At 61.6% G+C, this 25,014-nt stretch overlaps 1 protein-coding gene across 1 annotated transcript in view; it reads left to right on the top strand.

Annotated features, from left to right (window-relative positions):
* SDK1 (sidekick cell adhesion molecule 1) overlaps positions 1–25,014 on the top strand; it is an 880,998-nt gene that overhangs the window by 844,729 nt on the left and 11,255 nt on the right. The window contains exons 36-43 of the mRNA XM_058680763.1: positions 660–775; positions 2,791–2,977; positions 4,434–4,571; positions 9,092–9,253; positions 9,440–9,565; positions 19,362–19,526; positions 22,690–22,827; positions 24,654–24,774. Coding sequence (XP_058536746.1) covers positions 660–775; positions 2,791–2,977; positions 4,434–4,571; positions 9,092–9,253; positions 9,440–9,565; positions 19,362–19,526; positions 22,690–22,827; positions 24,654–24,774 — 1,153 coding nt within the window. The remainder of the gene's footprint in view (positions 1–659; positions 776–2,790; positions 2,978–4,433; positions 4,572–9,091; positions 9,254–9,439; positions 9,566–19,361; positions 19,527–22,689; positions 22,828–24,653; positions 24,775–25,014) is intronic.

The following is a 25,014-nucleotide window of genomic DNA, read 5'->3' as shown; positions in this document are numbered from 1 at the left end:
AACTGTCAGCGAGGCGGTTCCTGCCCGGGGCGCCTGCACCTGCCACGGGGCAGATACCTTTGTCCACAGCCTCATCGCCAGTGCCCGGCTGTGTCCGCAGCACCTGCGGCTCCCCCTCCACGGAGCCTCAGTGGCCCCCACCCCATGTGCATGGGGTCCCCCAGGCCTCATGCCTGCATCTGGCTGCTGTGAGCTCCTAGCCTGGCTCTGTGCCCCAGGTTAGCCCCACGCTGGCCAGCGCCACAGGTGCCCCTGTCCCGCCTGGGCCTGCAGGCGCTCTGCTGCCCGCCCCGGTGTCGCCGGCTCCCCTTGCGTCTCCGTATGCTCGTGGGATGTGCATCTTTGCTGTTTTGCTGCCAGAGCAGTCTCAGCTTTTTATTCTGTTTTCTATGAGCATTCTGAGTGCCCCTGTATTTTGTCCTGTGCCTCTAACAGCATTCTGGGAAGGATGTGAGAATGGCATACAGCTCGGGGCGCAGAGCTGGGGTCTTGGGTTGTGGCTGTGCCCAAGGGCTCTGCAGGTTGGGATGATATCCGGGACAGTGTCCCACGTGGTCTGCCGTGGAATCGGGGTTGTGCAAGCCCGTGGATGTGTGGGTGGGTCGTGGCTGGCTTCTGCAGGCCCTGCCAGTGACTGTCACCTTTTGCTCTGTCCTCAGCCCCAGCGATGGCCCCGCAGAACGTCCGGGTGACCCCGCTCACGGCCAGCCAGCTGGAGGTCACGTGGGACCCTCCGCCCCCGGAGAGCCAGAACGGGAACATACAAGGCTACAAGGCAAGTGTCTCGCAGTCAAGCAATCAGGCGTGGGCACGCACTCATCCGTCCAGCCCGAGGCCCGGGACTGCAGCTGGCACCCTGGCCCCTCGCCAGGTCCGCAGCCCTCGGCTGGGCAGCCTGCTCTCTCTGGCAGGCGCACGGCAGATGCTCAGCCTGCAAGCTGCAGCTCCTGTTGGCTGCGGCAGGCGTGGCTGCGCCGTGGTTGGGAGGCATGCTGCTGGGGCGGGGACGGGCTCTGCCCACCACTAGACAACCCCGGGTGGGGGCCTCGAGTGCCCAGGGGCTTTCTCCACCTTCTTAATCCACTCCAGAGCCTTCTGCTTTTCCATTAACTTTCTAAAGACCCCCTCACATGCGTGGAACTCAGAATTTTTTCACCAAAATAAACAAGTATTTTAGTTCCCTTTCCAAGGACTTTGCAAATCCTCCCCCCCGGCACCTGCTGACAACGCCCTGCGTGCTGGCACTGCCCTTGGTACCCTGTAGGATGTGAGCAGGTTCCTCAATGTGCCAGCTCTGGCAGGGCCCTGGAACTGCCTTTCCAGAGAACTCCCAGCTGGTACGTTTCCTGGGAACACCACCCTGGACCACCCCACCCTAGAGTTGAGAGTCTGCCCTCACCGAATGCTGTAGCCCTGTGTAAACAGGCACCCAGGCCCTGTGAGTGGCAGTGAGGAAGAGCCCTAGTCATTTTGTCCGACCCCTAGGCGACACCTGCTTAGGCAGCCTGGGGGCTGACACCATCCTGAAGGCGACAGTGCCCGGTGAGGACGCCTCCGCTGCTCGCTCGGAGCCCAAGTTGATCAGATTCCACAGGCCGGCCTGCCCTGATGACTATCGGACCAATTAAATGTCCATTTAAAAAGGATTTCTGTAGGTGTTTTATGATAATTAACACCTTCCTCCCTGGCAGGGCCGTTGGAGTGATTAACGAGGTGACGGAAAGTCCCCTGGGCCCCGAGGCAGGGTGCTATTTGTGTACGTCCAAAAATATGTTTTCTCATTTCCTTAATGATGAAGACATTGAACCTGGATATTGATCTCAAGTGAGCAGGGCCTGGGAGAGAACAGCATCTCCTGCCTGTCAGTCGAGTGGGCAGAACACCAGCTGCGTCATGTGGGGGTGGTGAGCCCTGCCAGCCTGTACAGCCCTGGCCCAGGGGCAGCAGGACTGCCAGCGAGCTCTTGGGGTGGGGCTCTGGCCCTGGTGACCTGGCCAGCTTTCCCACACGTGAGCTGTTCTCAGCCCAGCAGGCTAGGCCACGGAGCCACAGCGGGTCTCCACCCGGTGTTGTGTTTGGCTAGCCTGACTGGCCTTGGTGGTGGGCAGTCCTTCTCAGCCAGCTGTGAGGGAGCAGGGGGAGGGCAGTCTGGCAGGCCATCTGGTCACCTCTTCAAACCTGCATACTTGGCCTTCAAGTTCACCTACAAGGACAGCAAAGGCAGCCGAGAGCAGGAGAAGCAGCAGGAAGCCGCCTGACCGTCCTGACCCCAGCGTGGCTCTCCTGACGTGTGTGGCATTCCCACAGGGCGGCTGTTGGTGGTGTCCGGGGTGTGGGGGGCTGCAGCTCCCACCTCCCCCGCCAGCCCTGCTGAAGCCCACTTCTGTGAAGTGCCCCACTGTATTGCTTAGGGCAGGCCTCTCTTCAGTGAACCAGTGGCCAATAGAGAGGGCCAAGTGCATTTTGCCAAAGTGATTGAAAACTTCAATGTCCTCTCAACAAAATATGAAAACGTGGGGTAGGAGCATCAGGGCGCGTCCCTTCCCCAGGCTGGGCCAGGGGTGGCCACCAGGTGAACCCTGTGTCCCCAGAAGGCTGTGGGACGGGCAGAGCCTGTAGATCAAGGACTGACCACAGACGTGACCATTGGTGACCCCGGAGTCCCCCAGGCAGCCTCGGGTCTGGTCCCTGACCCCTTGGGGCGAGGTGCCTCTCCCTTATCCAGGCCCCCACCCCAGCTCTCTGGGAAGGCTTCCGTGGCAGCCCCCATCACCCCTGCCCTTCCTGCAGATCTACTACTGGGAGGCCGACAGCCAGAACGAGACAGAGAAGATGAAAGTCCTCTTCCTGCCCGAGCCTGCCGTGAAGCTCAAGGACCTGAGCAGCTACACCAAGTACCTGCTCAGCATCTCGGCCTTCAACGCTGCGGGCGACGGGCCCAGGAGTGAGCCCCAGCCAGGCCGCACCCACCAGGCCGGTAGGTGGTGGGGCCTCGCTTCCTTCCGCAGGCTCGAACGGCCCTTTTCGGGTCCCTCAGCCCTCTGCCCTGTCTGTGCCATCCTGTGCGTCTCGCTGTGTAGCTGGGAGAGACAGGGCTGAGGTCAATAGGCGTTCTCCCCGCACAGGGCCCCAGCCTGCCATCTGGACACAGGAAATCTGCAGGGGCCGGATGGGAAGACTAGAGCCATGGTGCTTCTCCTCCCTGGTGCTGGAGCCAGGAGGGGCTTTTTGTCTGTAGCTCAGCCTCACTGCCATCCCTAGTGTCCCCCACGGGGCTTCTCCTCCAAGCCGCCTCGTTACTGTGTCCAGCCCCTGGCCACGAGCTCCCTGTATGCCCCTCACAGCTCCCCAGCTGCCCCTCACACGCATGCCACAGGCCAGTTCCCAGGGCACAGGTATGGCCATGCTGGCCAGGCCTGTCGCCACACCCAGGGCATGCCTGTGCCGGGAGCAGACCATTGTCCCTCCCTGAATTGGCTCCTGGTGGCCTGGTGACTGAGATGAAGCCCCCATTGCAAGATCTGGAAGTTTAAGGTTGTACAGGGAGGCTTGGGGGTCTCAGGGGTGAAGACAGAAGCCTTGGGCTCAGCTGGCCAGCCCCCCGGGACAGCAGGGGCTCCAAGCAGCACACCCTGCAGGGTGACTGTGGCCCCACGGCCAGGGCTGTACAGGCTGGCAGGGCTCCGTCCATGGCCAAGAGGGATCAGTTTTGGAATCTGAGCCGGGAGGACCTGAGCAGACCTGCGGGGCAGACGGGAACAAGTTAGAAGCAGACCGGGGCAAGGAGGGGAGCGGAGCTGGGCAGAGTGGGTGCCATCGAGATGCACTTCTGAGCAGCAGCAGGCAGAGCCCACCCGGCCAGTGGGCAGAACAGCCCTTGGCGCTACACGGAGCCCAGCAGAGGCCACAGTGCCACAGGGCCCGCCGTGGCTGCTCGCAGCCTGCCTGGCTCTGTCCGGTCCACCTCCGCAGACCAGCAGGGAATGCTCAGAGCCAGCAGGAGGTGAGCCGCCGCCCTCTGAGGCCTGCAGGCTCTGTGGGCGCGAGAGGAGATGGGAGAGCCACGGAGCCCCGCCTGCCCGCAGCACAGATCTGGAGCTCGGGGCGTGTGCAGTCGCTGCAGACCCAGCTAGCTGCATTTCATTGCCCGTGCCCATCTGTTGTTCATTTTTACACCGTTGTCATTTCGTCGTTCAAACTCTTCCGTGTTTCAACACTGCCATCTTCCCGGCTCTCCTCGGGAGGGTCTGTGTTTCTGATTGAGCCTGGAAGTTCTGGGTGATGCATGAATCTGCTTTTGATCCCGTGCCGTTAGACTGTGCCTGAGTGAGTGATAACATGCAGTAACGTTTCCACCCTGTGTGGAGCACCCCGGTGCGTGCACGCCCGAGGAAGATGCGTCCGGAAGAGCTGCCCGTGTGTTCTCCTTCCAGCTCCTGGAGCCCCCAGCTTCCTGGCCTTCTCAGAAATCACCTCCACCACGCTAAACGTGTCCTGGGGGGAGCCCGTGGCCGCCAACGGCATCCTGCAGGGCTACCGTGTGGTGTACGAACCCTTGGCGCCGGTCCAAGGTAAGGGCGGAGGGCGGGGCTAGGGCGCGGGGCTCTCCCACCCTCACCTCCGGCTCCCCACAAGCTCAAGGAGAAAGACCCTCCAGAGCGGGGCCTGCGGCTGAACCCAGACCCTCCCTCTCCGATCTGAATTCAGGCCTGTGTGGTCCCTTTCATCTCTAACATCCACTGTGCCCTTCCATGGACAACTGTGCCTGGCCACACTGGCCCTGGGGTCACCAGAGCCCCCGGAGGACATGCCCAGTGCAGGCTTCCCCCTCCCAGGGCCATCCTCTTTCCGTTCCTTCACTTGGCATTTCTTAGCACCTGCTTACCCTGTGCCCCATGCTGTCCTAGACGCTGGGCCATTGAGCCCGCCTGGCTTGTCCATCAAGATCTTGCTTCCTTGTTCTCAGCAAGCTTACGTTCGGTGAGCACAGAGAAGGGACAGGCATCTGATAGTGGTGAGTGCAGTGGAGAGGAGGGGACAGGACCATGTCAGAGCGCTGGGCATGGGGAAGAGCCCTGAGAGACAAGTAGCCCCCAGGTGTGCCCCCCGGAGGGTGGGACAGACAGTGGTTCAAGGCGGCCCTCAGGAGTGAGCCCCCGAGCATGCTGGCGTGGAACAGGGGACAGGAATAGTGACACCAGACCAGGGTTCCGCTGGCCAAATTCATCAATCAAACACCATAGGAAGAGCAGGCACAAAAACTCCAGAACCTTCCAGAACAATGAGGGCGGCCCTCAGGAGTGTGTCGCACGGAGTTGGAAAGTGCTGGCAGCTGGAAGCGAGGGGATTGCAGGGACCCCACGGACGCTCAGGATGCTGCCATGGCGTTGTGCGAGAGCAAGCCGAGAAGGGTGCTCAAGAGATGGAGGTGGGAGTGGGGTCGCGCTGAAGGCAGAGCCCAGGGGACCTGTGTGTGAATGGCCGTGAGGGCGAGGAGGAGCGGGCGCTGCAGGGTGACATCCCCGGCGGGCAATGACAGTGACACCTGCAGTGTGAGTGCAGCTGCGTCAGGATGTTCTCAGCTTCCGCTCTGCGCGTCTGTCACCGCCTCCCACGTGCCCGACACAGGCTGAGGGGCGTCCCCTCTTCCCTAGCCGCTACGCCAGGCAGAGCAAGCTGCAGGCGTGTCCGGGAGGAGAAGCAGCGTGCGCCCTGTGACACAGGTCCTCAGCTTGCGCCGTGATGAAAGTTTCCATTCGGAGCAGCACAGACAAGATAACCGCGTGAAGACTGTCAGATGTCATTCCGCGGGCCGACGCCGCCTGTCGTCGCCGCTGTCTGGTGCTAAGGAGAACAGACACTTCGACTAAATCGCGACCCACTGTAGTCGCGTCATCCATCAGTAGCTATCAAAGCGTGAGGAGGGAAGAGGAGCGTGTGGTGGACGGTGGACGGACTCTGGCTAACAACACCCCCGCTGTGTTCTCGTCCCGGGGCCTGTCTGGGAGCCAGGCAGCCAGGAGGCCGGGACGGGGCCTGCCGCTCCTCCCCCACTACGCGGGGTCCCTTCGCCCATGGTGCAAACCCTTTTCCAGGATGTGGTCCAACTGGAGTCATTGGGATGAACAGTGAATGAGAAGAGCAGGTCTGACAGCGCGGGCTTCCCCGCACAGAGGGCCCGCGGCCAGGGTGGCCCCACTTGCGGTACTCCGTGCCCGTCCAGAGGAAGCCGCACCTGCAGTTCGGAGTTTGTATCTGGCTGGTGGTCCGACCGCTCAGCAGCAGCCCTGGCCCCCAGTCGGCCCCGACCAGCGGCCCTGTTATGGAACAGGCATCGTGAGGTCTTCCACTCATCCTGGGCCAACCCTGTCAGGCAGCCCCTCTTCTGCCACCGCCGTGTGGCTGCCCTGCTGCCCAGCCCTGTAGGGGCCACAGGCTCCAGAACTGGGTGCCGCTCATCACCTCAGATGCGTGCTGCCAGCAGGAGGGAGCCACAGAGCCTCACCCAGGGGCACTGTGGACTCCGGGGACACTCCTCCCCTCTCCAAGAACCCCGCCCCACCTGGACCAGTCTCCTCGGAGTGCCCTGCACGTCTGGCTTCCCTCATGTTGTGGTTGCTTGTTCACACCTGGCAGGGCTCCCACTGCTGGGGAAGTCACAGGTCTTTTGGACCACTTCCTGTCAGACAGTTCTGTCGCTCTCCCAGCTCTGACACGGCCATCTGTGGGCTTCTGTGAACCTGCCCTGCCTTCCTCCACACACACAGCAGAACAATTGGTAAGGGTCCCTAAGCGCTGAGGTGCTGCAAACTGAGTGCACCAGGCAGCCAGACTGCATCCCACCCAAGGTACAGCCCCCCACCTGGGCCACCTCGCCCAGACCACTGCTCCTGGACCACCGCTCCTAGACCACCCCACCTGGACCACCTGTCCTGGACCACCGCTCCTGGACCACCCCACCTGGACCACTTCACCTGGACCACCCCACCTGGACCACCTCACCTGGACCACCCCACCTGGACCACCCCACCTGGACCACTTCACCTGGACCACCCCTCCTGGACCATCCCTCCTGGACCACCCCTCCCGGACCACCCCACCTGGACCACCTCTCCTGGACCACCTCACCTGGACCACCTCTCCTGGACCACCCCTCCTGGACCACCCCACCTGGACCACCCCTCCCGGACCACCCCACCCGGACCACCCCACCTGGACCACCCCTCCCGGACCACCTCACCTGGACCACCTCTCCTGGACCACCCCTCCTGGACCACCCCACCTGGACCACCCCTCCCGGACCACCCCACCCGGACCACCCCACCTGGACCACCCCTCCCGGACCACCCCACCCGGACCACCCCACCTGGACCACCCCACCTGGATCACCTCGCCCAGATCACTGCTCCTGGACCACCCCTCCCGGACCACCCCACCTGGACCACGCCTTCCAGACCACCACACCTCACCCGGACCACCGCTCCTGGAACACCCCACCTGGACCACCCCTCCTGGACCACCCCACCTGGACCACCCCTTCCAGACCACCCCACCTGCACCACCTCACCCGGCCCGCCGCTCCTGGACCACCCCACCTGGACCACCGCTCCTGGACCACCCCACCTGGACCACCCCACCTGGACCATCCCACCTGGACCACCCCACCTGGACCACCCCTCCCAGACCACCCCTCCTGGACCACCCCACCTGGACCATCCCTCGCTGAAGGCCCCCCTCACCTTCAAAAGCGGCAGCACTCGGACCGTTGAGTCATCCTTGGGAACCTCATCTCAATGACAGATCTCTGTTACATTTTCCCAAATGTTTGAAGTGATAACATTTTCATTGGCTTGCACCCTGAGGTTTTGCAGTGCTAAACAGTTTTCAGGACTAAACAAAGCCCTGATCTTGAAGCTGGGGCAGGCCAGACCGGCTGCACCTCCAGTGGGGTGGAAGTTTCCCTCCCGTCTGTGTGTTTATCCTTGATGAGCGTGGGGGCCCTGCCCGAGGCCTGGGAGCCGTCCTGCCTGGGGCCTTGGGACGGCCTCGCCTCCTCCATACACCACAGAGCCCCCAGCTGCCCTTCTGGAAAATGCTGCCATCTGTAACCTCCCGTGTTTATCCGCCCCTCTGCTTCACCCTGCCACGTGTCACAGCTGGATTCTCCACTGCACGGTCACCCCCTAGCCAGCTCCCTCCTCATGTACAGCTTCTGGTATCTTCTCTAAGCTCCGTGTGAAAATACTGAGAAAGCCCAGAGTGAAGCCACGTGTGCACCCGAAGGCAGGCTGCTCCAAGCGGCCGTCAAATGTTACCGCAGGGACACCCCCTTCCGGCCGGCTCCTCACGTCTCCCACCTGGCCCCGTCACACAGGAGCTATGTGCACACGACCCTTAGCAAGTGGTGGCCCCAAAACATGACAGCCATGAGGCTAAGGAGGCACCCGTCCAGGGCAGGTGGCCCCAGGGCTGTGAGGGGTTCCGGGCTGAGGCTTGGAGTGTCCTCCAGGGGTCTCGGGTGGAGGTGAGGTACAGGCGTGGTGGGCCCTCTTCCCAGTAAAACCTGCAACACATTCCTATTACTCGCCAGCTTACTTGCCTCTACAAGGTGGTGTTTGTCCTTGTTCAAGGTCAAGCTGCTGGGCGTCTGCAGGCCACAGGTTGGCCACCTGGTTAGGCCGCAGACCCCTCACCAGGGGAACCCACCTTCATGTCTACTTTACGACTAAGGACGCTGGCAGTCACCTGTGCCAGTGACGCAGGACCCTGCGAGTTGAGTGGGAGGCCCCCCGGGGGGGCTGGGGGGCATGCCCCTCCCCCAGGGCCCACCTGCTGGGCCCCTCCTCCCTCTGAGAGCAGCACCCCACACCTTCCACACCCTGTGTTGATAACTCCCGCTCTTCTTGGCAGGTTCCACTTATCAAACTTAAACTCTAATTACGCTTATCTGTGCTGAAAATGGACCATCAGCACCGTTAATGTGTCCTAATGTCCCGGGGTCTCGGCTCAGCATACCACGGGCTGTCACAGGCCAGCAGCTAGCTCCCCACCGCACCCCTGAGCTCAGCCTTTCTCCTCTGGGTGCTTACAGGGGTGAGCAAGGTGGTCACAGTGGACGTGAAGGGGCACTGGCAGCGCTGGCTCAAAGTGCGGGACCTCACCAAAGGAGTCACCTACTTCTTCCGCGTCCAAGCCCGGACCATCACCTACGGCCCGGAGCTGCAGGCCAACGTCACGGCGGGGCCAGCTGAGGGTGAGTGGCGCTCTCGGGGGCAGCAGAGCCAGGTGTGAGCCCCAGGCACGGTGCTGGGCACCTCGGCCGGCCTCTGCCAGCCCTGTGCCTGGGAGATGAGAACTGGGGGCTACCTGTGGCGGGGGAGCTGCCCAGGGAGCTGCACAGCCACCGCTGCCGCTGAGCTGTCCCTGTGTCCTCCCACAGGGTCCCCAGGTTCCCCGAAAGATATCGTGGTCACCAAATCTGCCTCTGAACTGACGCTGCAGTGGACCGAGGGGAAGGCTGGCCACACACCCACCGCGGGCTACGTCATAGAGGCCAGGCCCTCAGGTAGGAGTGGCAGGGCCCGGGCGCCGCCTGGGTACCTGCTGCACCCTGTCCGAGAGCCAGGCTCAGCATGGGCCCTGCGGCCTCTCAGTCAGCACTTCCCAGCCGTGTGGCAGGCAGGCAGGGTCCCCTCCCTGCTCCTGTGTTTGCACAGCTGCCCGTGCTGGGAGCAGCCTGACCCCACAGCCCGTCCATGAGGCGGTGGATGCTGTCCGGGAGGAGAGCAGGTGACATGCTGGGGCTTGGGGACACTGAGTGTTTTCAGTTCAAGTGCTTTTGGGGGCTTCGTCTCGTGGCCCCTGGTGGGCAGTCCTGCTCCTTTCTGGGCCTTCTGAGGGCTCCGCCTGGTGGTGGGACTGAAGTGTCATGGGCTGCCTTCCAGGCCTCTGAGTCAGGACTAAGCATATTCCAACCCTACCCACCCACCCAAGTTAGTGTGGTTGTTGACTGAAAGAGTGATTGATTGTTATCTGAGAGGTGGATTTACGGAGAAGGAGAGGGAGGGAGATCTTGCATCTGCTGGTTCATCCCCCCAAATGGCTAGAGCTGAGCTGATTTAAAGGCAGGAGCCAGGAGCTTCCTCTGGGTCTCCCATGTGGTACAGGGGCCCAGGAACTGGAGCCATCCTCTTCTGCTTTCCCAGGCTATTAGCAAGAAGCTGAGTCAGAAATGGAGTAGCCAGGACTTGAACTGGCACCCGTATAGGATGCCGGCACTCTAGGCAGAGAATTAGCCTGGTGAGCCACCCTGGCTGACCCTAAAGTTTTATAAGTTTTATTTATTGCCGTTTCATTTAAAGGACAGCGAGACAGAATACTTGTGTCTGTTGGTTCTGTTAGTTCCAGGCTCTGCAGAGGTTGACATGAGCTCTGAATGGAAGAGCAGGCTGGGATTTGCATGATGTGGGGGCAGGCTCCCAGGCTTGCTCCCCGAGCAAGAGAGCTGTCGCTCACAGAGGCTCGCCCGGCAGCCCCTTGGGCTGGGAGTGTAGCGAGCATGTCCACTACCACGGGGACTCCTGTGCTAAAGCATGGCGCTCGCTGTGGTGATGCCAAGCGGGCGTTAGGTCTCGGGGGAGCAGTGCTGAGCAGTGCCAGGACACCCCCCCAGCCCGCCCTCCTGTCTCGCTGCGTGCGCCCCTCCTCAGGCATCCTCCATGCCGTCACCTGCGCTGTCACGCTGCAGCCAGCCAGGCGACCTCACCAGAAGCCTCTCGATGTTGAAATCATGGCTTTTTATTCTTTCATTTAAATTTGTTTGTATTTATTCAAAAGGCAGAGTGTCAACAAAGGAGATCTCGCAGCTCCTGGTTCACTCCCCAAATGCCCGCACCAGCCGACGCCGGGCCAGCCGACGCCGGGAGCCTGGAACTCTGTCCAGATCTCGGGCAGCAGGGCCCCGAGGCCTGGAGCCTGCGCTGCTCCCGCCAAGGCGTGCGGTGGCAGGAGCCTGGCCTGGAAGCAGAGCAGGCCTCCGAGAAAGGCTGTGAGTGCCCAGGCAGCCCCAGTGCCCTCCCCTTGGGCCAGGCTCTGGAATTTCTGAAACTGCGGCCTAAAGGAACATGTTTTCTTTGTAATGGCTCAGTCCCAGGTGTTGTCAGCAGCAGAGAGTGGGCTGGCACCGAATCCCCAGCTGGACAGCAGATCGGGAGCTTAGGTGGGGCACACAGCTTTCTGTTGAGCGAGCTCTGAGGAAAGCGGAGCCTGCCCTTCAGCGGAAGTCATGGACATGCTTGTTGGAGCGTGCTGTGGCAGAAGGCCACAGGCCAGCTGGCTCAGGCAGCAGAACATCTGGCCAGCTGTTCCCGAGGCCGCAAGTCCAGGGTCACAGGGTGGGCAGGGCTGGTGAGAGAGCCTGTTCCCACCTCCCTCCTGGCCTCTGGTGGTCACTGACAGCCCTGGTGCTGCTTGTAGCTGCGTCTCGCGCCTCTGCCCCAGCCAATGGCGAGCCTGCGTGGGGGCCAGGTATCTCATGTCTCCCTTTTAGGACATCTGTGACTTTGGCTGAACGAATTACTCTGAAAGACCCTGTTTCCAAACAAGGTCACTCTGAAGTGTTGGCTGTTCTGCCTTCAACACGTAAACTTGCTTGGGGGGATGGCAAGTGATTCAATGCTAGCCCCAAGGCAGCCCCCAAGTGGGGGCCCACCCCCAGCACTGTCAGCGTGGGAGTTGGGGCACTCAGGACCGTCCACTCCCTGCATGACCTCCAAACCGCAGCCTGGGAGGGAATGGAGATGTCTGAGCTGCTCTGGAACCTCTGTGGTGATGGGTCACATAACCCCCACGCCCTCAGAGGCTCCCCGAACTAGCAAGCAGTGCTGGAAGGCACCAGCCAGGCCCCCAGCAGCCTCAGCAGGAGACAGAAGTCACCAGGCGGCTGTGTGTGAGTGTCGCCTCATCACCAGCTTCCTTTCTGACTCTGCTCCGTCCATCTGAAACCACCCTGCCTGGATGTCCTTCAGGGTCTGCACTCGGCAAAACCTGGTAAAGCCGATCCAGCATGGCCTGGCGCCTGCCTCCCCGGGTGGGGACTCGTGGCGTGGCCTGGCGCCTGCCTCCCCGGGTGGGGACTTGTGGCGTGGCCTGGTGCCTGCCTTCCTAGGTGGGGACTCGTGGCATGGCACCTGCCTCCCCAGGTGGGGACTCGTGGCGTGGCCTGGCACCTGCCTTCCTAGGTGGGGACTCGTGGCTCCAGGGGCACCAGACCCTGCCGGTGTCCCAGTGTGAGGCTACAGGGCGGTTTTGCCAGGTGTCACCACTCAGGGAAACTAAGTAGGGGGCATGTGCACTCCATCTGCTTCTTAGAAATGCGGGGGAGGGGGTGGCATTGTGGCATAGCAGATAAAGCCACTACCTGTAACGCTGGCATCCCCTGAGGGACAGACATGAGACCGTAACTGCCCGGTGCTGGAGGTCTGCTGGAGAAGCGCTTGCTGACTGCCCACTGCCTGCCTCCTGCAGAGTTGACTGAGCCGGAGCTGGCCACAGGGAGTTAACTGAGCCGGAGCTGGCCACAGGGAGTTAACTGAGCCGGAGCTGGCCGCAGGACCCACAGTCTGTCACTGCAGGCCGGGGACGAGCACCCCCTCCCTGCCTGTGCGACCCCAGCCAGGCTGGGTGCCAGGGCTTTGGCAGTGTTTAAATGCCGAGCGCTACCCGGGCTCTGGGCCTCAGCTGTCGACTATTTCAGGCCTCATTACACCAAACATTAAATGCTGCGTCATCTCGTTTTCTCCACCTAAACGGGCAAGCCGGTGTCCAGGCAAGGGAGAAGGACCATGGGCTCCGTGCTAGCCACAGGGACCCCTGGGCACTGGGGTGGCCCCAGCAGGCCGGCTGGCGCGCGTGGCCTGTCCAGCTGAGTCCCCAAAGGAGCTGCAGCTCCTGGTAGCTTGTTCGGAGCAGGGCCCACCGACAGGCTGCCAGGCCCTGCTGTGACGTGGAGACAGCCGGCGAGCTCGTGGGGTCGGTGTGGGGCGGCCACTCAGCTGGCCTGGGAGCAGAGCTGCCAGGGTGGCCGGGCCAGGGTGGCCATCTCCTGAGTCAGCCTTGGCTTCCTCACAGCTCCCTGGAAGGCAGAGGAACCTGTGCAGTGGGCAGACCTGGAGGATTTATTTACACAAATTATTCGGAGGCATTTTACTGAGTGGATCACGGAGCCTCATTTACATATTTACACAATAGACCGGAATGGCTCTAGAGGAGCTATAAATAGATTTTCCTCTCCAAAGCAGCCATGAAATCCACATTTAGGATGTACCCCAGGCAGGCAGACACCGTCTTGCTTTTCTTTTTACAAATCCATCTGCTGCCTGGAGACTGGCAGGTGGGGACTGCCCCTCGCTCCTGGCTGGGACGCTGGTATCATCTGGAGCCCTGGTTACTCCCCGGAAGTATCCCAGCTCCCTCCCCATCTTCATTTGAGTTTTCAGTTGAACAAAGAAGAAAGAATTTTCCAAAAGGTCCATGGAGAGTCCCCAGTTAGCAAGCTTAGAGGCAGGGGGTGCTACAGCACAGGGGCCCCCCTTCAGTCCCAGCCCCTGGCGACAGCAAGCCCACCTGGGAGTCATCCTTCCTGGGGGGCTTCCTGCACTCCCAGCCCTGGGGCCCCCTGCCCCACCAGGGACTCACCCAGAGGCTTGGGGGTGGTTGGTTTTGGGTATCCCATGTATTGAGGGCCACACCTGCTTCAGCTGTTTCTAACCTGGCTGATCTGTTCATACAAAGAGAAGGGGCAGTGTTACGAAGCAGGCAGCTGACAGCTGAGTGTCATCTGGGGCCTCGGGCTGACAGGTTGTTGCTCGTGTGAGTGAGTGGAGCCAGACAGCTCGGCAGTGAGCGGCTGTCCCATTCAGCGTGCACACCCTGCCTAATTGCCCGTGAAATCAAACTTTTGTATCGGCGTGGTGACTGCCTTAATAGCCACGGCCCGTGGCTCTGTGCTGGGCTTCAGAGGGATAAATGGAGCCTCTCACCCTCAGACGCGCCACGCTGGGCCCCATCTTGGCTCAGAAAAGGAGTGAGCGTGTGCCTGGGCCTACCAGCACCTGCCCTGGGTGCAAAGGCGCCTCCCCCGAGTTGGGCATTGGCAGGGGAGGTCTGGGCACAGGGACAGGCAAGCTGACTCGCTCCGTCTCCTGGAAACCAGCGTGTCTCATGATGGCAAGTCCATTTCTAGGAGCAAGGACATTTTTTTCCAGGGATCTTCAGTGTCAGCTGCTTCTGTTGCTTTCTGTAGACACACAGTGCAACTCCAGAAGCCAAGCCACGCAGCTTGTGTCCTTGAGGGGAGAGCTGCCCGCGTGGGGAGCGGCACTCGCTGAGCCTCGTTGCTGGCCTGGCGCTCGGGCTTTCCGGTGCCTGAGGACAGCCCGCCACAGCTAGGAATGTTTCCCTCGCATTTCCCTTCTTATCGCCTTTCAGTCCCGGCCCTGGGGAGCAGCCTAGCACATGAAAAGTCAGTTGTACAGGTCTCATTATGTTGCTAGTTCTGTGATGCTGTCCCCCTAATTTGTAAGGGGGGCTTCGCTGGGCACATCTCAGCAGCGAGGAGACCAGGCAGGAGAGGGGTCCCAGCAGACAGGTGATGCTGGCTCTGCCCACTGCATGCCCTCACCTTCTCTGCCGCTCTGGGCCAGCCTGGAGGTGGATGTCGGGGACCCCCTCCCAGGAGACACCCAGCCCTGGGCCAGCCTGGAGAGAGATGGCGGGGACCCCCTCCCAGGAGCGCCCAGCCCTGGGCCAGCAGGGGGCACAGTGCTGGGTTAGCCATGCAGGGGCCAGTGGGTCCCCTGGGGTGGCATCTGGAAGGGCCGTTGGGATGGGGTTCTCCCCAGCGTCCCAGCAGAGCCAGCCTCACCCTGGACACCTGGAGCTGGAGGAAGTCTGTGACCCGTGCCCACCTCGCAGGGGTAGACTGAGTTTGAATCTAGGCACCCAGACTGTCACACCACATGGAAAATCAGTTGCACAAATCTCATTATTGCTAATAGTTTTGTAATGTTATTTCCCCCCTAATTTGTAGAGGTGCTTTTCTCCACCATTGATTTATTGAGATATTTAACAGTATAATACAAATGAGAAAACAATGCCCTGCTGAGACACGTGGTAGAGGCTTTAGTGGCTGGCTGCCAGGTCTCTCCGTGCCCACAGGTGCCCATGGTGTAAATACTGGCCCAGGTAAGTGGCTCAGTGGATTAGCATTGGTGTGCAAACTGCTGAATATGCTAATTTTGCAAAGACAGAATTGAGCAGAATCCAACCATACATTTCCTTATGTTAGAAAGAAATTTCCCTGGTATGACCGTCCCCCACCCTCTCCAAATACACACACACACACATATTTTTTAATGTAAATAGATTTGCTAAATACATTGTGTGGTAAAGTTCTCTATCAATATTTTAAAATATTTTTATGAAAAATACAATTCCTCAAGCTGCGGCAGAGCGCTTGAAACAGCACTGCAGTGGTTGTAGTGGTCTGTAGTACTGCGAGGCAGGGGACCATTGCTCCCTGCGGCAGCAGCAGAGCAGCAAGCACTGCCCAGGCCTGGCCGAGGGGGACGCACCTGCTCCGACACGCACTGCCCAGGCCTGGCCGAGGGGGACGCACCTGCTCTGACACGCTGGGAGCAGCCTTCCTGCCTTTCTTGGCCCTTCGTGTCTGTGACTGTGTTGCACCCAGTTTATTTAAGTCTGTTTGAGGTCTTTTGCCTCTTACAACCCCAAATTAGAAGCAAAATGCAGTTTTGCTTTTCCAACATGGAAGGTCCTTAGAGTTAATTCTGGTGGTGTTTACATATGGGAAATTTGCTTACTCAGGCTCTAAGAGAGATTGTGGGACACAAAGGTGAACACATGTGTGGGTGGGTAGATGATAGTGGGGGTGGGGAGTGAATGGATGGGTGCATGGATGGATGGATAAGTGGCTGGGTGGATAGGTGGGTGGGTACATGGATGGGTGGGTGGGTGGGTGCATGGGGGATGGATGGATGGGTGGCTGGGTGGGTGCATGGGGGATGGATGGACGGGTGGCTGGGTGGCTGGGTGGATGGACGGGTGGCTGGGTGGATGGTGGAGTCGTGTGTAGATGGGTGGTGCTGACAGCTGTCTGTTAACTATTGAAGAACGTCTGGAGTGCAGCTAAGGGAGATGTGGCAGTGTGTTCTGGAAGCCTGGGCTGCAGTGTGGGGTGGGGCCGGGGTGGCCTGTAGGAGATGGGGCTGAAGGGGTCAGTGGCCTCGTTGGCTTGCCCCATCCCCTGCCCGTGGACTATCAGCAGCTGATACAGGAATCCCTTTCCAGGCGCGATGGCTGGAATGGGGCTGAGTGTGGTGAGAGAGTAAAGAGGCGGAAGCTGAGGACGCAGACGCCCGGGGTCCTGGCCCTTCCTGGGCAGGCTCCCACGTGCAGTGTGGGTGGCTGTGTGGCAGCAGGACGAAAGCTTGAGCCAGAGCTTGCTCCTTGAGTGTGAACAACGTGGCTTGGGGAGAGATGACTGCGTGTTTGGGAGCACATTGTCCTTGTATCGCTCTGCTCGCACGGGGTCGGTGCCTGTAAGCTCGCCCTCGTTAACCTGTGCCCCTTAGGCCGCCCTGGGGACAGGCGCCAAATCCTCTGTAAACCCAACCTGGTATGCTGCCAGTTTCCCACTGTTTACCCCAGAGCTAATCCACTTGAGCACATCTGGCATTTCAAGGTGTTTCCAGTGCCCTCATGCCTGCGGAGCCATGGCTCGTGCCTATGCATATTCAAAGGGCTTCTCCTGGCTGGCGCCTCCCCGCTCACACTCCTGAGCCTACGGGGGGTGGGGGGGGAGCAGAGCTGCCTCGTGCGGGCAGAGCTGCCCCAGGTGAGTGCTTCCAGCAGTCGTAGAGTCGGTTACCCGTGTCTTATGGACTCCGGCGTGCTGCGCGCGTGGCAGGCCCTGTCCTGAGGACTCCACACACAGGACTTTATGTCATCCTTGAAGTCACCTGGGATGTGGACAGCTCAGCTGTCATCACTCCCTGGGGAGGTGCAGAGAGGAGAGGCACTCTGCCCTGGGCCACAAGTTAATTGGCAGGTCCCGGCACAGTGCCAGGGCGCCTGAGCTCTCTGCCCTGCTCGCCGCCTGGAGTGCCAGTTTCCGCTGGTCACCTCTCCCTTGTCTTTGGGTCACTGCCTCTGAACCAGAGATAAGCTGCCGTCAATTTCAGCTTCCTTGGTGTTTTTCTGTATGCCTGTGGTGGTGATCCCATGTGGTGGTGGTGTCACTGGTGAGATTTGTATCAGAAAACTGCACAGCCCAGGGCCATGGAGTGCCGTGACCCTGACACCCGGGGCCTCGTGTGGAGGGCCACACAGCTCCTGTCCTCCTGTGGCTAGCTCACTTCATAAGTACAGTGCTCTCCAGACCTGGGCACGGGCAGTGGGTGTCAGGGCACCGCCCCCGCCGTGGGCACTGGCCTGCCAGGGACACCCATATACCTGTCCCCAGGCATCGGGCAGTGGGTGTCAGGGCACCACCCCCACCGTGGGCACTGGCCTGCCAGGGGCACCCATATACCTGTCCCCAGGCATCGGGCAGTGGGTGTCAGGGCACCACCCCCACCGTGGGCACTGGCCTGCCAGGGGCACCCATATACCTGTCCCCAGGCATCAGGCAGTGGGTGTCAGGGCACCGCCCCCACCGTGGGCACTGGCCTGCTAGGGACACCCATATACCTGTCCCCAGGCATCAGGCAGTGGGTGTCAGGGCACCGCCCCCACCGTGGGCACTGGCGTTCACCTCACCCATCCCAGACACGTGGCAGCTTCCCCCACAACCCCCGCTGGGTGTTGCAAATTGTGCCACAGCGTCTGCACAGTTAACGTAGCTGCTGAAGTTTGTGCTGGAGGCCGGCCTAGTGGCATCACCACAGCCACCCATCCCGTGGGAGCACCAGTTGGAGTCCTGGCCGCTCCACTTCCAGTCCTGGCTGCTCATGTGCTGGGAGGCAGCAGAGGACACCCGGGTGCTTGGGTCCTGCCACCCACGTGGGAGAGCCAGAGTTCCAGGCTCCTGGCTTCAGCCTGGCCAGCACCGGCCATTGCAGGCATTCAGGGAGTGAACCAGCAGGTGGAAGCTCTTTATCTGTATGCTGCCTTTCAATTAAAGAAATAGGCCTTTTAAACATAAGTGTAATTAGTACGCGACTTGATGGGCTAGACCTGGACGTGAGGCAACCTCAGGCCCAGTCCACAGCTGCCAGCAAGTGCTGTCCAGGGCTTGCTTGGCAGAGACGGCCTTTGTGGTCAGCAGCTCAGAGAGAGGCCTGCGAGGGTCAGAGTTAGGTGTGTGTGTGCAGGGGCAGTGAGAGTCAGTGGTAGGGGTGTGTGCAGGGGGCAGTGAGAGTCAGTGGTAGGTGTGTGTGCAGGGGGCAGTGAGAGTCAGTGGTAGGTGTGTGTGCAGGGGGCAGTGAGAGTCAGTGGTAGGGGTGTGTGTGTGTGCAGGGGGCAGTGAGAGTCAGTGGTAGGTGTGTGTGCAGGGGGCAGTGAGAGTCAGTGGTAGGGGTGTGTGTGTGTGCAGGGGGCAGTGAGAGTCAGTGGTAGGTGTGTGTGCAGGGGGCAGTGAGAGTCAGTGGTAGGTGTGTGTGCAGGGGGCAGTGAGAGTCAGTGGTAGGGGTGTGTGCAGGGGCAGTGAGGGTCAGTGGTAGGTGTGTGTGCAGGGGGCAGTGAGAGTCAGTGGTAGGTGTGTGTGCAGGGGGCAGTGAGAGTCAGTGGTAGGGGTGTGTGCAGGGGCAGTGAGGGTCAGTGGTAGGTGTGTGTGCAGGGGGCAGTGAGAGTCAGTGGTAGGGGTGTGTGCAGGGGGCAGTGAGAGTCAGTGGTAGGGGTGTGTGCAGGGGCAGTGAGAGTCAGTGGTAGGTGTGTGTGCAGGGGGCAGTGAGGGTCAGTGGTAGGGGTGTGTGTGTGTGCAGGGGGCAGCCAGAACTCCCAGAGGCGAGGGCGAACCGTGTGCGACCCAGAGAAGTAGACAGCAGCCCAGCGGGGTACGAGCAGTGGAGAAGGGGCCCCTCCCTTCCCCTCCCAGCCAGTCAGAGGGCCTCGCGTCTGCCCCCTGCCTGCACTCCTGCATCCCCCTGGCACCCACTTGGGATGCCTGGCCTAGAACAGGTGCCCTGGCCACGTCTCCAGGTGTGGCTCCAGGGACCGACACTCAGAGGCGGGAGGAGAGCCGGCTCACCTGGCCCACCTGGCCCACCTGGCCCACCTGGCCCACCTGACCTACCTGACCTACCTGACCTACCTGACCTCGCCTTGTCTTGTGCCTGTTGCAGACGAAGGCCTGTGGGACATGTTTGCCAAGGACATCCCCCGCAGTGCCACGTCCTACACCGTGAGCCTGGGCCAGCTGCGGCAGGGCGTGACCTACGAGTTCCGCGTGGTGGCTGTGAACGAGGCTGGCTACGGGGAGCCTAGCAGCCCCTCCGCCGCAGTGTCAGGTAGGGGCCCTCAAAGAGACTGCCAGCACCCCAGCACACCTCTCTCCCCACCCCATCAAAGTGAAGGGAACGGAAGAGGGCAGCCCCAAGCTCCGGCAAATTCTCCACAATGGCCAACAGGGTAGAGGAGTAGAGAGCCATGCCTACCAGTTGGGCAGCTTCCTGCCAAGCTCTCCCCAGCAGGGACCTGGGCCTGAGCCGCCACCAGGGACCTTCACAGATGTGTCTGCACTCAGGTGGTCCTTCCCTTGCTGGCTGGCACAGGGAGCTGCATGTGGTATGGGCAGCGAGAAGCCGGCCTGGCAGCCACTGGGGACCATGGGAGCACTCGACCCTAGCCACGTCTCCAGGTGTGGCTCCAGGGACACAACACTCAGGTGGAGAGCCAGCTCACCTGGCCCACCTGGCCCACCCGACCTACCTGACCTGTCACGGCTCGATAGGGTGTCCTGGGGCAGGGGATGTGCCTGTCGCTGTCCCTGCGGATGGAGGTGCTGGTCCTGTCTCTGGGCCTTTCTTGGCCCTCTGGTTTATTCTGTGACTGCTGCCCCTGGGCTCCATGCTGGGTGGGACAGGGGAGCAGGCTCTGCAGCTGGCCTGCCGTGACAGACATGTCCTGGTCCCCGCAGTGAGGCAAGGGGAGACAGGGAACCTGCCTGGGGAATCGGGAAGGTGTGTGAGGCATGGCCCTGGGAGCCCCAGGGAGGTGGGGCTGGGGGAGGCAGGGGGCAGCAGGGACAAAGCCCTGGTCGCTGCAGGAGGAGCAGTGCGGGACTGCGGAGGACGGTCCTGAGCCCGGGTCTGGGGGTGCAGGTCTCGGTCCTGGCTGTGTCCAGGGCTCACTGGGGAAGTTCATGAAACTCCCCCACGGGCAATCCAGGCCAGGCCCTCATGCCAGCCTCCCATGGCAAGGGCTCCTCATCTCGGCTCCTTGGTGATCCTGAGGGCAGGCAGGATGGGGGCTGGAGACCTCAGTGAGGGTGGGCTGCGGGGTGCCGCACGGAGTGTGAGACGCGGCTGGTAGCAGTAGCACAGGGACGTTAGGGTGCCGCGGGGCCGTGTTGAGACCAGAGGCTGGGGGAGCTGAGCCAGGTTGGGGCCAGCCTCACCATCACCTGCCTGCAGCCCAGGGCAGCCGCTGCGTCCCCTGTGCTGAGGTTGGCTGAGCTGCCGCACACAGGAGCTTCCAGTCCCTGTATCAGGATGGGTCCTGAGCCAGGTGCCCCCCAAGCCGGGGGGCTCCAGAACCACCCAGCAGGATGGGGTGCTGAGGGAGGGCTGGGGTGCACTCAGAATGACATAGAGAAAGCAAAATATTCTCCCCTGACTTTTTATAGAAGTAGAGTCCAGAGGCCATGCAGCCACCAGCCCCCTTGGCCCCTGTTCACTGACTTGGCCTGCCAATGCTGTGTCATAGTTCAATCCCAAACCGCAGCTGATCGCACAGTCTGCTCCCGCTCCAGGGGCGGCGTGGCTCCCACGCTTCTCTGAGAGTCCAGGGTAACCACACGCTGGTTACCCTGGTGCAGTGAGCTGGCTAAGCCCTTCAGAGCGCCGGGCCCCACCTGGGTGCCAAGGGATGTCCTGCCTGCCGGGAGGCCCCCACAGGATAGCCCTGGCCCCTCCCACCGCTGCGCACCGCGTCCACTTCCAGGGAGATGGCTTTAGGATTTGTGGGATTTAGCATAAGCAGTCTTTAATGCACAGTCTAAAAACCTGCTTATCTTTAGCCCGCGGGCTTCTGGGCCTCTGATACCTTCCAACCAGCAAAGCTGCCAGGAGCGGGTAACAAGCACCCAGCACCCACCACGTACCAGGCGCCCTTCTGTCTGGCCCACACTGCCAGGGACGCCACAAGGACAGGAGCCTTTGGAAGGCAGCTCGTACACAGAACCTCCTGTTTGTATCTCAAAAACACATCTAAGAAGGGACCAGCAGTTCAGCTCAGTTCTGGTGTAGGCATGGAAACACACACACACACACACACACACACACGCACGCACAGCCATGAGAGGCCCCTCGTGTGGCAGAGGCCAGCAGACAGGCTAACAGGTACCCCGAGGAGCCCCGTGCAGAGCTGGTTAGAGACGGGTGGATGGGGGGGTGCGGCCCCTTGGAGCTCAGCCCTCCCCGTCTCTAATAGGGAGCCACAGAAGGCCCTGCAGGGTCTGGTCACAGAGCAGCTGGTTTCCGTCAGAGTTCTCGGGCACAGAGCTCAGGGAGGTCGTGAGACAGCAATGGCTGGCGGGGAGGCGCCGACGGAGGAGGAGGCTGTGGGGCTGGCGGGGAGGGGCTGGCCAGGGCTGCTCAGCCCCAGGGCCCCAGGGCGAGAGGCAGGTCAGGCGCCCTGTGTGCCTGCCTCACATTAAACACACAGGACCTTTTCCTGGATGAAGTCAAGGCACACAGGCAGGAAGGGCAGAGACCGAGGAGAGACGGTACCCAGAGATGGGGCAGCCATCAGCTACTGCATGGGAAGGGTGGTGTGTTAGTCCCGAGCCGCCCGTGGGAAGGGTGGTGCATTGCTGCTGTCTGATCCACAAAACTTGCTGGCAGCCAGCAATGCCCGATCCCAGTCCTGTGGGCCAAGAGCCAAGTAACCCTCACTGGCCCTACTGGACCATGGCTCTGTCTTCCATGATTTGGGTGTTCTATCACACCCCCTGCCTGGTGTGTACAGAGCTTTATCTGGGCTCCATGTTCTCCATGACCGTGGTCTGAGGCCTGCATCATGAGCCGTGCCTGGGCCCCTCGTCCCACAGGCCGTGTCTGGGCTCCCTGTCCCACGGGCCGTGTCTGGGCTCCCGGTCCTACGGGCACGTGTGTGTGCTCCCTGTCCCACGGGCCGTGCCTGGGCTCCCTGTCCCACGTGCCGTGCTTGGGCTCCCTGTCCCACAGGCCGTGCCTGGGCCCCTCGTCCCACATGCCGTGTCTGGGCTCCCTGTCCCACGGGCACGTGTGTGTGCTCCCTGTCCCACGGGCCGTGCCTGGGCTCCCTGTCCCACGTGCTGTGCTTGGGCTCCCTGTCCCACGGGCCGTGCCTGGGCCCCTCGTCCCACATGCCGTGTCTGGGCTCCCTGTCCCACGGGCCGTGCCTGGGCCCCCCGTCCCACGGGCTGTGCTTGGGCTCCCTGTCCCACGGGCTGTGTCTGCGCCTTCACAGCTCAAGCGGAGGCAGCGTTCTACGAGCAGTGGTGGTTCCTCCTGGTGGTGGCGCTGTCCAGCCTGATCATCGTCCTGCTGGTGGCGTTCGCCCTGATCTTGCACGGACAGACTAAGAAGTACAAGAACTGCAGCACAGGTGCGCTGGCCTGCCCCCTCCTCCCCAGGGGCATGGGCACGTGGACCCTGCGCCCCTCTCCTGGACCAGCCGTGCCCACAGCCGCTTCTCCGTTCCGTCTACCTGTCAGTGGCAAAGTATAAACAGTGGGCTTCCCACCTGGCGGCAGCAGGATCCAGGGACCAGGGCCCCGGCCTGGCCATCCCCAGAGCAGCCCAGGGTCTCAGCTGTGACGTTGGTCTCTGTTCCCTTCCCCCACCATCGCTGGCAGCAGGAGAACCTCAGGACGTGGCCTTCCGTGTCAGGAGGCGTGAGCCAGGGCATAGCAGACATAATCCACGTCCGAGAGCTGAGCTGAGCCTGGCGTCCTGCGGTCTGGCACTGAGCCCTGTGCACCCAGCACCAGGCCCACAGACAGCGCAGGGGCCCCCGGGTCAGCAGACACACAGCCGGGGGTCCTCTGTCATTGGGGATGCTGGCTGAGAGAGAGCACTCCGGCCGACCCCATGTCCACAGAGGTCAGGAGCAACCAGGCATGGATGTTTCTGGAAGTTAGGGGAATGGTGGAGACGGGCTGACTCACCCCACCCACACATCCTGCCACGCAGCACTGGTCCACTTCTTTTACTCCCAGTTTTACAAACCCTCTCATACCCAGCAGTGAGACTCTGGTCAGCGCAACGACCAGAGTCCAGCTGAGCCCTGCACCAGGGCCTGCGTGAGCTCACACAGCCCCCAGCACAGCCACCACGGCTGTCCTAAGAAGCCCGAGGAATTGCCCAAAGGAGCAGCGAGGCCAGGGCAGTTCCCTGGGGCGCGGAGCCAGCCTGGCAAATCCCTGACCACAGCCATGAACCCCACCCGGCCTTACGGCCCTCGGCCACGTTGCGGGAACAGACCCCTCAGGAGGGTCCTGACTTGCAGCTCTCCTGCTCCGCCCCACCCCTGGAGTGTCACCACCCTAACCAAAGCCCAGAAGAGCCTCTGGCCCACCCTTCCCCACACACACCCGCTGCACTCCTCACTGCCGCTACTGCTCCGCCTCTGGGCGGATGCCAGGCACCCCCCCCCCCGCTCCTGGGGGGGCAGAAAGGGCAGGCACCTGGCACATCCTAAGGCCCTAGCTGGCCTGGGGGCATCAGGACAGAGAGGAGTGTGACAGAGGGGAGTGTGACAGAAAACAAGCGAAGGAGCAGGTAAGCACCCAATGGGTCAGCTCTGCGGGGGCTGGGGAGGCCGGGGGTCAGGCCCCTGTGGAGATAATGCCCCCATGGACCACCCACTCATGGGCACGGAGCCCTCACTGCCCCTCAGGCCTGCTGCTTCCACCTTCTGCCGCCCCCTGATGCGACCCTCGAGCCCCCCGAGGGGACAACACCTCAGCATTTTGGTAGCTAACCCTGCCAGGCGTGCCCCATCCGGGTCAGGGTTTTGCTCCCTCCTGTGCTGTGGGCTTATGAATAGGCTTCAAAAATAGATGGGCCAGCTACCCCCACTTGTAATAAGTTGATACATTCTGAGTATATTTTCCTAATACGTGCAAGAAAACATTTTGTCATCAAACACTAAATTGCAATGCAAAAGGTCTTTAAAAAGTTCACGGAAATGCATGTTATGAGGGAAAACGCATGACTTCATAATTTAAATGTTTATTTGAAAGGCAGAGTGGCCGCGGGAGAGAGATCTTACATTTACTCTTGCTCCAGTCGCCAGGGCTGGCCCAGGTCAGTCAGGAGCCCAGAGCTGCAGCTGGGCGGCAGCCGACCAAGCACCTGGCCAGTCTGCTTTTCCAGGGACCTGGACTGGAGGGCCCACTGACGTGTCTGCACTGCCTTCCTGGCCCGCAGGTAAGAGCATCTCCAACATGGAGGAGACTGTGACCTTGGACAACGGGGGCTTCGCCGCCCTGGAGCTCAGCAGCCGCCACCTCAACGTGAAGAGCACCTTCTCCAAGAAGAATGGGACCAGGTAGGCTGGCGGCGCTGGGGCCAGGCGGGCAGCGCCTGTGCGGGGCCCAGACCAGGGGGGCAGCGCCTGTGCGGGGCCCAGACCAGGGGGGCAGCGCCTGCACAGGCCCCAGTCCCTTCCTGCCGAGTCAGGGTGGGTGCAGCAGCTGGCAGCGCCTGTGCAGGGCCCAGGCCGTTTCCTGCCGAGTCAGGGTGGGTGCAGCAGCTGGCAGCGCCTGTGCAGGGCCCAGGCCGTTTCCTG

The sequence above is a fragment of the Ochotona princeps genome, chromosome 24 (genome assembly GCF_030435755.1).
Source record: "Ochotona princeps isolate mOchPri1 chromosome 24, mOchPri1.hap1, whole genome shotgun sequence".
Classification (NCBI taxonomy): Eukaryota; Metazoa; Chordata; class Mammalia; order Lagomorpha; family Ochotonidae; genus Ochotona; species Ochotona princeps.
Note: the sequence above shows the minus strand (reverse complement) of the source record. Positions and strands in the feature narration are given on the sequence as shown.